The 16,490-nt window shown below is 41.8% G+C and overlaps 1 protein-coding gene across 1 annotated transcript in view; it reads right to left on the bottom strand.

The window, feature by feature from the left end:
* The window catches only part of SORCS3 (sortilin related VPS10 domain containing receptor 3), a 609,733-nt gene that overhangs the window by 97,619 nt on the left and 495,624 nt on the right, over nt 1–16,490 (bottom strand). The window contains exons 10-13 of the mRNA XM_002756582.7: nt 9,627–9,773; nt 8,847–8,949; nt 3,446–3,522; nt 113–204 (exon numbers count right to left, since the gene is read on the bottom strand). Of these exons, the coding sequence (XP_002756628.3) occupies nt 113–204; nt 3,446–3,522; nt 8,847–8,949; nt 9,627–9,773 (419 nt within the window). The remainder of the gene's footprint in view (nt 1–112; nt 205–3,445; nt 3,523–8,846; nt 8,950–9,626; nt 9,774–16,490) is intronic.

Below are 16,490 nucleotides of genomic sequence, written 5' to 3'. Positions count from 1 at the left end.
TGGATGAGGAAATGCACAAATGGGTACAAAACCATGTGGAATAACTCATCACAATCCTCTCTGCTAAAAAGCTGCTCATTAGCTCATTATTAGGGTAGGGAGCTCTCCTTACCACAAATGCCTGACTGGCAGAGGTGTGTGTTTCATGGCCACGAGGGCGCCACCCCAGTCTAGGAACCAGACATTGTACTCTTCATCAAAGATCTGGAACAATAACAACAACAACAACAATCATAGCAACACCTTACATTTGCATAGTGCTTAACAGTTTACAGTCTTTCACATATATTGTTTCATCTAGGTTCTGAGCCTTCCAACAGCACTATCAGATAGTTTTGTAAGTATTATCTCTATTTGATTGATGAGGAAATGGGCTCACAGAGAACACATAACTCTCCCTAGGCCACTCAAATTGCATTTCCAGGGTGCTTCCCACTAGTACTGTGAACCAGCATGCTACATGAAGGTGAGGCAACAAGGTGCATGCTTAACTAGGTAACCCAAAGGAAAGTACAACTTCGAACAAACTCCCCCCATCTTTCTAGCTTACTAAGTTACTACTCAGTCTTCTCTTCTTCCTTGTATATTCAGATGTTTGCTAATTTGTAAATTGTCTGTGTCTTATACATTATCTAAGAACTTAAAAGACAATTTCATATCCACTATGGTAAAACTAATAACGGAATACTTAGACAAAGTCATCACCTCCCGACAAGTTGGATGAAGACCCAAGTTGGATGCCTATGAATCCCTGCTCTAAGTGGTCATTGGAACACAGTACTTCCAGGAACCTAAAGTTATTCATTCTTTTTTTTTTTTTTTTTTCTGAGAGAAGGCATTTTATTGAATTTCAGTTGAGTTTTTCCGTTACTTATAAAGCCAAAATAACCCTTTCTTGCCGGAGTTTCCACTGGAACAGGAGAGAAGCCTTTTCTATTCCCAAATTACAAACCAAACCCACATGGGTCCCACAGAACCGGACCTCTTATCCTTAGATTAAAAATAACTGCAAATTCATGGAGAGGCATCCTTTAGTTTTTTGCCCTTTCCACCTGCTGAGTCACCTTTTAAAAATCTCATGCTCATGTACCCCAAAACCTATAATCCAATAAAAAATTATAAAAAAAAAAAAAAGAATGGGAAGAAAAGGCTCTGCTCATTCTCAAACAGGCCTTCCTAGTTATTCATTCTTTACTTCAACTATTTGTCTGTTACTTATCCATCCATTCACTCATTCATACACTTTCTCAGTGTTCTATGCATCCTTCCATACCTCCCTCTACCCATCAGCATTTTCTAAGCACTGACTATAGTACAAGGTTCTGAGTCAAGAGAACTTCAGACCTAAGCCCACATATATCAATGCTTATACCAGATGAGACTTTTATATCTCCAACCTTAAACAGGAGAACCATTTCTCCAGCAGAGAACTAACCTCAGCTTTAGATATTCTAAGGGAAAGTATGCTTGGAGAATTCCTACATCACTTAACCACTGATGGTGGTTCATGCAGCCTAGATGGAGAAGTTGGGATGGTAGGTTAAGTGAAGAAGGCTAGAAGAGGAGCAGACAGATTTAAAGGGGGAATGGGCAGGAGGAATGGGGCCTCCTATACATATATATATGTTTCAGGGAACATTAGAGAGAAAAAGTAATTTATCAGCCCTAAACTCTTTTTTTCATATTTTTCTTCAAAGAAAAATAGAAAAGAAAAATGCCCCTACTAATGATGAGCCACAATGCACAAAGGACCTAAGGGTGCTTCACTTATATTCCAGACATATATTCTGAGCCTGCAATGCTAGGCTTTTCTCTCTGGAGTTTAAAGGATGGCTTTGTGATAAGCCACATAATGGAGTTGCTGGGTTGAAGCCTAAGGATAAGGAACACAGGAAGAGGCACTGGGGAGGAGGAGGAAGTTATCCTCATCCTTTCCTCTTGATTTTACTATCTGGCCACTGCTCATTTTTGCCCTGTCTAGCACTGGAGTGAAAAAGTAGATTCCTTAGCTATTTATGAAAGGAGGAAAGAAAAAGTGTTGATAATACTAGTCATGTGAGCTGCTTCTTGAGGTAGAGAGACCTCCAGAAATGGTTTGCCTATGAGGAGTTTGTACCAGATGAGTTTGAATTCTAGCTTCCATCATCCTTTGGCTCTCATAATAGGTTATTTTACATTTTGAAGAGTATGATCTTATTTATGTAACTGTTCCCCAGCTGACAGATTATGGCCTTGTGGGTAGGAACCCTGACTTATTCTTTACTGTGTGTCTTGTAGTACTTGACATAGTTGCTTTTGTCTCGTAGGTCCCTGGTAATTTTTACAAGCTGGTAATGGTGACACTGGTGGCAATGGGGATGATGATGATGGTGGTGATGACAATCTTCACTAAGGATCCAAACAGGAACTTGTGTAACTAGAGTTCATATGGTGACTCTACCTTACCATCAAGATACTCAGCATCCTTCTCTTGTCTTCTCTGCATGGAAACTGTCTCACTTTTAAGACTTAGTAAAATGCCACCCCTCCTGGTGATGTCTTTCCTGATTTCTCCAAGCAGGATCAATCCTCTCTTTTCTTTGTATGCTAATAATGCCACTGAAATACTACTATCACCCTGAACTATAGTTAGTTATGAACCCATTTCTTCTATTTAATTTTGAGCTTTTTAAGGAAAGGGACTCCAAAGTATTCAATTGCCTCCTGGAGACTGACACCTGGTTGACATTGTATAAGTCTACTTGTCCAACATAGTAGCCACAAGAGAATATTTAAATGTAAATTAATTAAAATAAATAAACTTAAAAATTAGGTTCCTCTGACACAATAGTTATATTTCAAGTGTTCCATAGCTGCATGGACAAGCACAGATACAGAATTTTTCTAGCATGGCTGAACATTCTAGTGGACAGCATTGCTATAAGTATTTGTAAACTGAATTAACTTTTCATGCAGTCATGTATCTACTAAGCTGGTTCATACTTACTCAAGACAGTCTACACAATACTTAAACACTGACTTCCACAGCTTTGTCACTTTTAATGTTCTAATCCTTGGCATTTTGTAGATACAGAAACACACCCTGAAAGGTGAAGAGACCAGCTTGCCAATAACTCTTGGCACACTAATGATAAAAAGTTGTATCAGTTGCATCCCAAGCAACCAGCACAGTACTTAGCATCTGGACCTGTTACATACATATGGCCGAAGGAACAAACAAGTGAACTGGGAAAATTCCAGTTCCTCCCATTCCCTGCCCACTGCCCTTCTCATTTTCCCCCATTACCCTTCTAATCTGCCAGCCAAATTGGCCAAACTGAACAGTTGCTTCAAATGTTTTGAAACTACAAAGTCAAAATGAGATTGAGAATCTATAGGAAGGGGAGAGAGATTGGTAGAACTTACTCTAACTGCTTCCTCCCTCTTCCTCAATTCACCCAGTTACCTGTCTCCATGTGTTGCCCCCATCGGAGGAGATGAACACACCAATATCAGTGTATGACAGCTCCGGGCCAATGTTGCCTGAAACATAAGCAGATCATTTGAGATTGTCAGGAGCTTACCGATTAAGTGTGCTTAGGGCTGGGCGGCGGGGTGCGGGGGTAGCAGAGAGTAAAGGTTTTCTAAGTGGTATTTACAGTTAATTTATGCAGTTTCTTTCTTGGTGTTATATGAAAAGTCCAGCAGGAAGAAAAACCCAACATGGGAAACATTTAAATAATATGACAGAAATGCATCTTTAAATGACATGAATCAAAGACTGAATATCGATTAGTTCAGGTCTCTTGAATTATTCACTGTGTATACCAATAATCTCTTACATTGCTCCTGACAGGTGTCCCCTGAAGGAAGCAAAGAGTGGAAGAGTAGACACATATGGGGAAACTGGGCATGGGAGCCTGAGAAAAACTGGTATGTGTGTGTGTGTGTGTGTGTGTGTGTGTTTGTTCACATGCATAATTGGGGATCTGTATCTGTGTTTCCAACTTGTCAACATGTCTTTGAGTGCCAGGCAGTTGAGTGACCCAATGGTACAGACGATATAACCTAAATTATAAAGTGCCCAGAAGAAGACGACCACACTCAGCATACCATGGCCATCAAGCATGGCAGGAAAAGAAGTCACCTGGCTTACACCTAGACAGACGACACTTGCTGCTTCTATCCCTTCACACTCTCCTCTTCTCTCTGCCGTCTTTCTTCCTTGGCACTCCTTCACCTTGTGACTATGCTTATTAAAAAGAAGGTGGTCAAGCTCTTCTAGTCCACTTATATTGATTTAGTTTTCCCAATGGGCAGCCCTCTTCTCAGAGCCTAAAAAATGCCCCCAACCTAATAGTGCTCAATAAACAATTGTGGAATGAATGAATGGGTAAACAATGATTGAATCATGTTCCAATGTTGATGTGCACTTGGGGAGGTACTGACTACCAGAAAGGAACCCTAAACATGTAAGAGTTTATCATATTGACTGATATTTTTTCTTTAAAAATAGCAGGAAAAGAATGTTAGCTCCCACACATCTGTAGTCTAAATAAGAGCACAATAAAAATGCAATAATGAAAATGTTAATTGAGCTCCTGACATTTAATGCTTCAAGATGAGAAATTAAAGCCAGGCTATGGCTTGTCAAGCTCCCATCAGCATCAGGGAGCACGCAGATAGCCAACTTGTTTTGAGATTCAAGTTTCCAAAAATAACCCCTGGACTCAGGGCTCAGGGTTTAGGCAGTAGGTGTGAGAGGAGTAGGGAGAGGCTTGGTGAGTAGATTCATGGAGTTCTGTCTGGAATTTGGAATTTAACTCCCACGTACATATTTTAGAAGACACAGGTGAGGAAAGTCAAGAGGAATGGGGAGAATATCTACTTGAGTCTCTGGGGCTTGTGCTAACCTGGAGCATTGTGTTAAGAAGGATTCAGAAGCCACATTTGGTTCTGACAGAATAGAATGCCATGGTGATCAGTAGATGCCTACCAAGGGTAGCAGAAAGAGATGGAAGCGGGAGCACAGTTGCCCCAGAGCTGTGTAACTTCCATCCCTGGCATGGCTTCTAAGGATCTAGCTTACCATCCCTCCCCTTCCTTAGAAGCTGGTTCTGTCAACATCTTCAGCCTCTCTTTCAAAGCTCGACTAGATGGATTTGTGGGGCCTTATGATGGTAAGAACCCAAGGCTCACAGTGAAGTCTATTTTTGGAAATATCTTCTGTCAATTGAAAGGACCCCTGAAAAAAAAGTGCTACTGATCACAGAGACCAGAAAGTTGGTTCCCAGATGAAGGGACAGAAAGCATATACCCAGGAGGAATTGATCTTTGAATATATACAGTCCCTACGTGGCCCTGTGGGTGATCTCAGATAGGAAGAACCTGAGTTATGGTGTCAGGGAAGGAGGATTTGAAAAACAAGCCTTGCTGGCTGAAGTGGAATTGAAGCTCAGCTAGAGTGGCTGCCAAACCACGTTGGAAGAAGGAGATGCAGCTGTTACCCACTTGAGTGGTATGATGAGAGAGGAGGGGGGGGGGAGTAAGATGAAGAAGGATCTTTCCTAGGCTGGTAATTAAGGAGGGCCCACTGCCCTTTTTTGGAAGCTTTCAACAACTTGCTTTTACCCTCATTTCCTCCCAGTGCTATCCTTCATTGCTCCTTAAATATTTTGGTAAAAAATTAAAGGGAGAGAATTTTGAAGTCCTCTGAGGGCTAGCGATGCTTCTCTCACCACCACTGATGCCAGAGGGAGTTATTGCCTATACAGGGTGGTTACAGGCTCAGTGGGGGAGGAAGCTGACAGTGTACAATCAACTTGCCCCTGCAGGGGCAGAGGCAGGAGGAGGGCCTCCACAGAAGGAACTACAGGAGGGTGTGAACATTCAGAGTTCACAGGCAGCCTGGCAGGGAGTCTGGTTAGCTGTGGAGCTGGCACAGAAAGGGGCTCCGAGATGGGTCTGGCTGGACGGCTATAGAACAGAGCACTAGAGGTGGGGGCAGGGGGAGTGTGGGCTGGGACATGACACCTGTTTCCACCTGCCCACAGTATCTTCACCTCTAAACTGAGGAGGTTAGTAATCACCACCTCTACATTATCGTGCAAGTGTGCAATCAAGGCAAGGAACGTGTTTTGCATGCTGTAAGGCACTGTGAGGATGTGAGGTCTTTACTACGATCTTGAAACCACAGTGTGAAGGATATTAGGAACCCTAGTGTTTCTGCTTGCAAAAGGCAATTGCCAAACTCTTCATACTGGAATTCCATCTGCCTTCTGAGATGTCTTCAACAGAAGTTAGAGATGAATCCCAGGGTATACTTTCATCCATGCAGCTTCCCTAAGACCACAGCTCAGTGCAAAGTGGGAAAAGGGAGTCAGCAGTGGGACTGGAGAGAGCCCAGGGTGGCTGACACCTGAAGGCAGGTGGAAGGCATGGATGTGGGAAAGGACCCTGTAGAGGCAGGCTCCATGCAGGCCACTGAAGGCATAACTGACTGACTTCATGGTTATCGTCCCGATGGCAAATAACTTCCCAGGGTGACCAGGGCAAGCAGGATAAGGAGAAGCTGCGTATAAATAGGTACACACCAGTGACTTAGCCCTGGCTTTTCATCAAGATCTCATTAGCTGAATTATATCCCTCCAAAAGATCCAGGGCATGGCAAAAAGCCTCAAGAATTACAAGGGGAGATAAAAAGGACTTAGCGATTCTGATACATATAGACAAAAGAATTCAAAAATAAATCTTTAATGTCTGTGTGTTTGCTAATTTACAAAGTACTAATGTAGAAGCAATATAATGGTCACAGGTAATAACAGCTACCATTAATCCTACCTTACGATGATCTGAGCACGTAAGTGTGTGTCTTATAAACACACACTTCCACCTCTAATCTTTACAACACCCCCACAAGGCAGAAAACATTCCAATTTTACAGATAAGAAAAATGTAGCTCAGAGATTAAAAACTAAGCCAAATGTACAAACCTATGCAGGGATCAGCCTGGAAAGGAGGAGGACTAGTTCCTGAATTTCTCTGTATGCATAGTGTATGCATAGAATTTATGGATTCTATTGAAGGAGATGAGCACATTATATTCTTCTGATTAAGAAAAAGACTTTTAACTTCTATAATATTAATGGTGATGATAAGTAACATGTACTGAGTATTCAGTATGCCCCAGGCACTGTTCTAAGCATTTTATTTATTTATTTATTTATTTATTATTTATTTATTGAGCCAGAGTCTCACTGTGTCACCCAGGCTGGAGTACAGTGGCACTGTCTTAGCTCACTGCAACCTCCACCTCCTAGGTTTAAGCGATACTCCTGCCTCAGCCACCTTAATAGGTGGGATTACAGGCATGCAACACCACACCTAGCTAATTTTTGTATTTTTAGTAGAGACAGGGTTTCACCATATTGGCCAGGCTGGTCTTAAACTCCTGACCTCAGGTGATCCACCTGCCTTGGCCTCCCAAAGTGCTGAAATTACAGGCATGAGCCACCGAGCCTGGCCATTGTTCTAAGCATTTTAAATTCATTGCTTCATTATATCCTGCAATTCTATTATTTTAATTCTATTATCCCTACTTTGCCAATGAAAACACTGAAGTTCAGTGTTCAAGCCACAGAGAACAATGCCTGACTACACACTAAACATTCAGATAATATTAACTTTTATTATTCATCCCTACTTTTTGATGCAGCTTCCAGTTCAGCCCTGGGCCTCCTGTAGGTCTTAAGGAGAGTCATAGGGTCCAGCAGCCCCTGGGTTGGATAAACCAATCCACATGGATTGTACAGTGTGAGGATCACTCCTCCAGCCAGGGGAACAGCAACAGAGCCTGCCCTCATCTCTGCCTACCCTGGGACCCCCAAAGCCAGTGGTATTAAGCATAGTTACTCCCAACCATCTGGGGTTGACAGGAGTTGACTGAAATGCCAGAAGGCTCTGCCAGCTGTCAATCTGATGAGAGTGATTGGCCACTGATGGTATTTAAAAGCTCACACAGTTGGAGGCTTGGAGAAGGAAGCCTTGTCTAGACAGTAGGAACTTCAGGGACCAGAGCTTTGGGTCAATGAGAGAAAACAGAAGGTACCAGCTCTGAAAGTCACTGTGAATTTATCTGCTTTCCTTAGAAAAACAAGCTGACCAACACCAGAGCTCTAACTTCTAAGATCAGCAGGCTGCCTTGCTTTATGCCATCAATGTATTCCTGAAAAGGTATATGGAAATCCGGTGCATGCTAATCAGAGCATACTCCCCGGAGACTTTAGCTTTCATCTCAGAGTTGCTTTATCTTCATTTCTGATTGATTCTCAGTGGACAGTGATTCCAACAAATGCAATCTTAAGTTTTTCTGCCCTTTGCCCTCAGGCTTTCAGCCAAGTGGTTAATAATGTGTGAACAAACCTTTACATGCACCAGAGACCTCCTGATTAAAAACAACTCTGGGATGGAACCCTTTGTAAAGAATCATCTGTGTAAAGGGAAAACTACCCCAACTTATATCTGGTGAGCTAGGAGGTTCATGTATCATGTTTACTGAAAGTGTGAATTCCCTATACAAACAACCATTCTGATTGGTCAGTTTACTTTGAGAGAAACTCTGGCCTCTTGCTAAGCAAAGGGGACTTCTCTGTGTCTGGGGGGACTATGCATGAACCTAGAATCAGAAATGTCTGGAGCTGTTTGCATCTTAGGTTCTTGGATGGGTATTGAGAAACCCTGCATATTTGCTGGGGAGAGTGCCCATAGCTTTCATCTGATACTCAAATGAGTCCATGATCCAAAAATACATCCCACCTTTATTCTAGATGTTCTTAGTGAGGAAGAAGCCCAGGGGATGTTTTCCTTACCTGTAGCCACCACAAGTCCTGGGGCTGTCTCTTTGCTAGAGATTCTTCCTGAGGAATATGGATTTTCAGAGAGCTGCAAGTGCAGATGTAACGAACAGAAGGGCTAAAATGGAGAAGGAAATAGTTTCATTCTAGGAAATTCCACACTTGTACCCCTGCACCACTAGAGATGGGCTTCCCACTGTTTAGCTACCAGAAATACCAAGGCATTGGATGGTGAGCCACACAGTTTTGGGCAGCAGCACTTGCAGCCAGAGGTACCATCTCACATATCATGTCTTCTATGGTGCCTACCTCAATATTTCCTACAGTAGGAATCCTGGAAATGCTGATGGATTAACTATTCCATATGGACATTCCATCCTAACTCCCCCCTCCCCCCACCCTGGGCTCTCAAGGCAACTTTTGCTTGCCTCACCATCTAGCCAGCACTTACCAAAACATGATGCATAATGTCAGTATCAGTTAACAGATGTATTACTATTACTGAGCTGTGCCTGGGACCCTTGAGCACAGGCTCCTTCTCTTACATGTTTCTTTGCCTTACTATGAGATGGAACACATAGTAGATCCTCAGTAAATGCCTGCGTAATTCAACTGGGCCTTCCACCCAATTGGTCTGCAGTCTGAGTCCACAGACCAATGCCTTGGAAGTTTTAGAAAATTACTGCTCAGTACCACCTGAGTTCTTAAGACCCTTTGATGAAAGAAAGCCTTTGACACAACTTCCCCACGTGGCTAGCCTGCCCTGTGAACTTCCCATGAGGCTGAGTGACTGACCAGCAGGCAGTGCACTGGGCCTCCTCTCAGGTCCACATCTGGAGCTTGCAGCAGGCGCCAATCCCTGCCTTTGTTGTAAGTGATGTATGTCTTCACCCGGTCATCCACCTTCTTGTTTGCCAGAAATATCCCTTTGATACCTGCTACCTAGGAAAAAAGGTGAGAGATGGAGAACCATGTTGGGCTAACATGCCTGAGGTCTTGGAAAAGTCCCCGAATTTCCCATGGCATTTTGGGGTTTCAAGCAAGAAGAGGAGGAATGTGATAGGAAACGTTCTAAGCCATGTGGTCTCTGAAAAATGTTTAAGAAGTCCATCTCTGAACCTTATGCCACCCCTGAAATGTCCCTTTCCAAGCTTACCCATCTGCTTTTTCCCATCTTGCTTGTCTCTGTACTTTGCTCCACAGGACCTTATCTTACTATTAACATTCCCTCTGAGGTGAGAGTGGCTGACGAGAACTGAAGAAGTTACCCCGCTTCCAGCAAACATGTGTTTCTGCTCAGAGGAGGCCTGTAGATGGGTATTCCATGACAGTGGAAGTTGAGGCATTGTGATTAGTAAGTAGCAAGAAAGATATCCTGGGGCAGATGATCCAGCTTTGAGACCTGGCATATATCTCTTTCCATGCCACTAGCTCACTGTGTGACTTTGCATAACTCCCATATCATCTCTGGGACTCAGCCAATGGTTGCTTTAAAAATGAGGGAATAAGCTCTTCTTCTTCCCAGTTGGCTGGCAAAGGATCCATGAGACTGTGCAAAGCACTCACCAGAGTTCCCATGTTTTGAGATTTGCACGCCTTTGATATTTTGATGGGAAAAGAGCATCACCACAAAATAAGCAGCTAGAGGATTAAAGGAGATTTATCACCCAGAAGGGTTCCAGGGTAAGTACAAATTCTACTCAAACTTTTATTCCTTATAACATGCTGGGCAAGGAAAGCAGATATTTAGAATGACAACTTCCTGCATCAAAGAAAGATTCCCTTAACTTTTTTCCATGTTTCAAAGGCAAATAGCATGTTGCAAAAGGCAATTCAATTACTTTAAATATATATAAACAATAAGTTCAATGGCAGGTTTTGTGGGTGACACTCAGATATCTTAAGTTTTAATTGTATTTATGGCCCATTCTTTGAGTATCATGGTTAACTGAGGTTTACTGCACCTTGCAGAGAATGCCAGTGGGAGGAAAGGGTAAGAGTTTCACAGAAGTGAGCTTTTAATTTTTTTTTCTAATGACATAATTTAATTGAGGAAATAAAAAGTCTTTTCTTTTTTTTTAAGTAACCTAATTGACCTTGAAAGAGAATGCCAGCCCAAATAAAAATAAACAAACAAAACAAAAATGGACAGAGAATGTCAGGAGGAAAATAGAATTATCTGGAAGGACACCAACAGGGGAATTTGACAAAAGGCCAACAATGGAATTGATTAGACTCCTACCTGGAACAGAGGGTAGGCAGGCAGAGAAACCAAGGTAGAGAAGGGGCATGATGTCTGAGCCATGCCCTCCCTAGAGACCCCCACCCTGACCTAAGTCTTAAGGTCAGGGCCATTCCAGGAAGGACAGCATCTCAAATGCTCATCTAGGGAATATGAGTCCCCCAGATCACCTCAGTGTTTAAAACCAACCGCAAAGGTACATCTCTTAACCTGATTACTAATCATTTCTCACAAAGAATGGAATCTGGGTTTCTTTAGAACCTTCTACCTGATAGAGGCCTTACAATATTCTGTTTAGCCACAGAGCTGATGCCCTTTCTGCTAGACCACCAGCTAATGATTCCAGAGAATTCAGTCCCCTGAATCAGTTGCTCTCTCCCACACATACCCAGGGTCTTGCTATCTACTTTTTGGATGAAAATATTTGGATCTGACTCAGACACCTTGGCCCTGGTTCAGTTGTTCCTGGGGGGCTGCTGTGGCCCCTTGTGATACCCCCAGCTCAGTGCATCACACCAAGAATTCCAGCCACTCAGCAACCTCTTTTGCTCTTCTGGGTGAGCAGGTTTAGCAAATTAAACAATCATTACCATTACCATGTTTTCCCACTGAGCACTCCACAACTTGAATGGGCATTTTCTGTGTGTCTCACATATTCTAAGAAGAAAACCAGGAGAATAGGGACTGAAAAGATGTAGAAAGGAGAGACTCCCAGGGAACCTGCCTGTGCTCTAAAGGTGTTTCTCCTGCAGTTGTACAAAATGCCACAGCAATCTCCTTCTTTTCTGAAAGAACCAGAACATTTCCCACTTGTGTTTGGATAGTTCAAAGCCTTGACATTATACTGAACTGCTTTTTGGCTTCGTGTCTTGTATAAATGGACTGCAAGTTTGGAGGGTACTTGGCTTTTGTGTGTCCTAAGCCAACAGCTTTCACACTTTTTGACTGAAATCCAGATAAGAAATATATTTATGTTGCAACCTAGTAGACTCATACTCATATATGGATGTCTGTGTACACATGTATGTACACATATATTTCTGAGACAAAAGTATTATGAAAGAGTATTTACCCTCACTAAATGCAATGTAAAGGAATTGGAGAATGAGATACATTTTTACTAGTCCTCATCTAAGGAGGTACACAGCACTGAATTAACTTTAAACATGCTTCCTCCCACTGTTGTTTGAAATCAGATGTTTGGCTGTTGCTAACGATCTCAGCGGTCCAAGGAGAAGGGTACCAGTTTGTGACGGTGCCCACAGAAGAGGGCGATATAAGGTGTCAAGCCTGTGTGGCCCACTTTCCCTCTGGGAATCAATTTCAGTGCAGAGGGAAACTGACAGCAGGCCCCTTGGCGGAATGCTGAGTCCAGGTGGCATCGTCATCTGTCGGTCACCTCCCAGGGACCTCAGGACAAAGAAGCCAGGGCTCTGCTGAGAAAAGCAATTACCATGATCTGCCTTGGGCTGTCCCTAGAGTCCCATCTGTAGTTACGGGCTGAGAAAGGTCGGTTCAGGGAAAAAGTCCCTGTGGAGGCTCTAAGCAGCTGTCCTTCTGGCCCAATAAGGGTCACTGAAGGTCATGATAAAGCAGAGGAAAGATAACCGGCTCTAGGGAGAGGAAAAGCAATAAAACTTCAGTAAGATGGGCAGAGAGACCAGAATGCTGAAGCTGGCTCGGGAATTTTCATTTTTTCCATCCAGGTATACTAGGTCCAGTTATTTAGTCACTGAAGGAAAGCAAATCACACCATGATGAGTTACCACAAAATCCCCAGCAGAACAGCTTCTCTATCTGTCTGTCTGTCTCTCTCTCAAACCAAACAAGTATTGGTGAAGATGTGAAGCAACTGCTACTCTCATACCTCGCTGGTGGAAATGCAAAATCACACAGCCACTTTTGGAACAATTTGGTGGCTTCTTGTAAACATATACTTACATCCAACTCAGCAATCCTACTCCTAAGTATTTACCCACGAGAAATAAAAAATTAGGGTCATGAGAATGTTTATAGAAATTTTATTCATAATCACACAAAACCAAAAAAAAAAAAACTAACCTAAATGGTCTTCAGCTAGTGATTGAAAAACCACCTCTGTCACATCCACACAACAGAATGCTGCTCAGAAACAGAAGGAACCTATGTACTCCACAACGTGGGTGAATCTCAAATGCATTATTCTAAGTGAAAAAAAGCCAGACCGAAAAGGTTACCTACTGTATAATTCCATTTACTCGCTCTCTAGAAAGACAAAACTGAAGACAAAGAGAGGTCAGGTTGGGGTTTGTCAGTGACTTTTGGGTAGAGGAGGGTGGACTACAAAAGGGCAATAAGGGAATATTTTGGGTAATGGAACTGCCTATGTCTTGATTGTGATTTGTACACACAGACAACCAAATACACAAATCAAAACTCACAGAACTGTACTCTAAAAGGGTGAATTTTACTGTACACAAATTATATCTTCATAAAAAATGCAAAAAAAATGTATTGTGAGAAAAGCCTGTGTTTTGTCAAGCAGATGTAGATTTCTTCATATGCAGGGCCACTAGCTGTGTGGTCAGAGCCAAGCCACTAAATTCTCTGTATCTCTGTCATCTCACAGGCACAATGAAGAATGTGATATTGTGAGAGATAAGTAAGAAAAAAATACATAAGTTGTTTATGACTGTGCAATCCAATACAGTGACCACTGACTACAAATGACTACTTGAAATGTGGCTAGGGGGACTAAGAAACTAATTTTTAATTTCATTTCATTTTAACCAATAGAAATTTGAATTTAAGAACTGATACCCAATTCAGTTACTGGCAAACATTTAAGTATGTTAAGAATAACATGGGTATATGGATCTTCCTTTTTTACCATACATTTTAGGAAATGTTAAATAATGATCAAGTATTTCTGGTAAAAATTTAGCATATAAATTGAGATTCATGGGACATGTAAAATACATCCAGGATTTTATAGACTTAGTATGAAAAAATATAAAATAACTACATAATTGTTTACATTGAGTGTATACTAAAATGACATTTTAGATACTTTGTTTAAATAAAAATATTATTACCATTAATTTTGTCCATTTGTTTTTTTACTTTTTTTTTTTTTTATTTTTGAGACAAAGTCTTGCTCTGTCACCAGGCTGGAGTGCAGTGGCACAATCTCAGCTCACAGCAACCTCCGTCTCCCTGGTTCAAGCAATTCTCCTGCCTCAGCCTCCTGAGTAGCTGGGACCACAGGTGCATGCCACCACCCCAGCTAATTTTTGTATTTTTAATACAGATGGGGTTTCGCCATGTTGGCCAGGATGGTTTCGATCTCTTAACCTCGTGATCCACCTGCCTCTGCCTCCCAAAGTGCTGGGATTACAGACGTGAGTCATTGCGTCTGGCCTTTTTTTTGCTTTTCAAAATGTGGGAAGCAGAAATGTGAAAGTGTATGTAGCTCACCTTATATATATTTATTTGACAGTGCTGGTCTAAGGCATTGCCAGGTACACTGTGGTTATTATTGCAAGGAGTTATAAGTTGGATGCAAAATATCCAGGAGAGCATTGAAGAAAATGTATCACACCGGCAGCTCAGAGAATGTGGCCATAGTATAACTGTGGGTGTTGGAAATAATATTTGTTTCTTGATTTATTAGGGAGAGTAATTAAAAAGAAATGTAGTTTACAACTGGGGATGTGAAGACACCACAATAGAGCTGTATGTGAAAAGAGTGTTATGAGAATAATGGTAAGCACACACGATGGACTCCATTCACTGTCAATACCAACCTTGTTTTGAAGGAGTCAATTTCTGACACCTCAAGGAAGAGATCAATTATTATTTGGCCTTCAAGTGTTATTTTCTCCCCAATTATATAATTATAGTCATGACAATATTATACTTTGAGGCAGGAATTGAAGAAAGAAAAAGCAAGAGAATCTCTCTACAGCAGGAGACAACTCCAACAGATTTGAAATGGAAATTATCTCAGCCTTGTTAGATTTTGGGGAGTTCAGTGGGGTTGATCTCCATTGGTCCAAGGATTTTTCAGTGCCAAGGCTTGCAAGGCAAATTCTTAAATAAGTTCTTGTTTCCTTTGTCTCCTCTCCGTTATCTAGAAGAGGCTTCAGAAGTCCATGCAGAAGATGGAGTGGTACACCTGTGGCTTAAGTGGTCAAGGTCAGCCCAAGCCACCTGATATCTGAAAATTTCCTAATGGCATCTCCAGACTTCTGAGTCAATATAAAGTTATAGATAACCTGGCACAGGGAACTATATCATACATGCAAATATTTTCTGAATATGTAAATATGAGGTGAAAAAAGAGAAATACTAGCCCAGGCCAGTTGCACTGGCTCACACCTGTAATCCCAGGACTTTGGGCAGCCAAGGCAGGCCAATCACGAGGTCAGACGATCAAGACCATCCTGCCCAATATGGTGAAACCCTGTCTCTACTAAAAATACAAAAATTAGCCAGGTGTGGTGGTGTGAGCCTGTAGTCCCAGCTACTTGGGAGGCTGAGGCAGGGGTATCACTTAAGCCCACGAGGCGGAGGTTGCAGTTAGCTGAGATTGCACTACTGCACTCCAGCCTGGTGACAGAGCAAGACTGTCTCAAAAAAATAATAATAAAATTAAAATTAAAAAGAGAGAGAGAGGGGGAGGGAGAGAGAGAGAGAGAGAGAGAGAGAGAGAGAGAGAGAGAGAGAGAGAAATACTAGCCCATAGCATAAATGTCTGACTTTTCAGTCAAGCTTTTTCCCTGTATAGTTACAATCTTCATCCCCACTGCTCCACAAGGCCACTCAAGATTTCATAAAATAGGATGTCTACTCATCCAACTCTGCTTCTTTTATTTCCAACAATTTGTCTGTAATTAAGCTAAACTCATCTATAAGTCTCCCCAAATTCCTCAAATTAGAATTAACCTGTTGTGACTCCAAAACCTGGTAGAATCATACCTCTAATACAAGTTAGACTGCGATAATTACCCTAATTGAGTCACTTATATCTCTCCAGTAATTATGAATCTCATGCACCAGTCCTAATATCATCAAACAAAATACACTTCACAAAAGTGTATTAATTTAGCTGAATTGAATGTGAAAACTTACTCTCTCATCTGCATTACTCAAGGGCATTTTGAGTCCAGAAAAGTTGTAGTCTCTTTGCTAACTGGCCATATGGTACATAATCACAGTTTCTGTGAGAATTTCCAGTAAAGAAGGTTAAATTCTAATGACCCCTAGAGACCAATTAAATTGAGCTTTATCTCCAAACCACAGAATGTATCTCCAGGTGCAAAACAGCATTGCCCTCTAAAAATCTTCAATATGGTCATGGTCTAGATAATGTCAGGTTGTGATTTATTCACTTGGTATTACATGTTTTCTAGAATCTGAAATTCAGCAACTTATCC

The sequence above is a fragment of the Callithrix jacchus genome, chromosome 12 (genome assembly GCF_049354715.1).
Source record: "Callithrix jacchus isolate 240 chromosome 12, calJac240_pri, whole genome shotgun sequence".
Classification (NCBI taxonomy): domain Eukaryota; kingdom Metazoa; phylum Chordata; class Mammalia; order Primates; family Cebidae; genus Callithrix; species Callithrix jacchus.
This window is presented reverse-complemented; position numbering and strand designations above follow the sequence as displayed.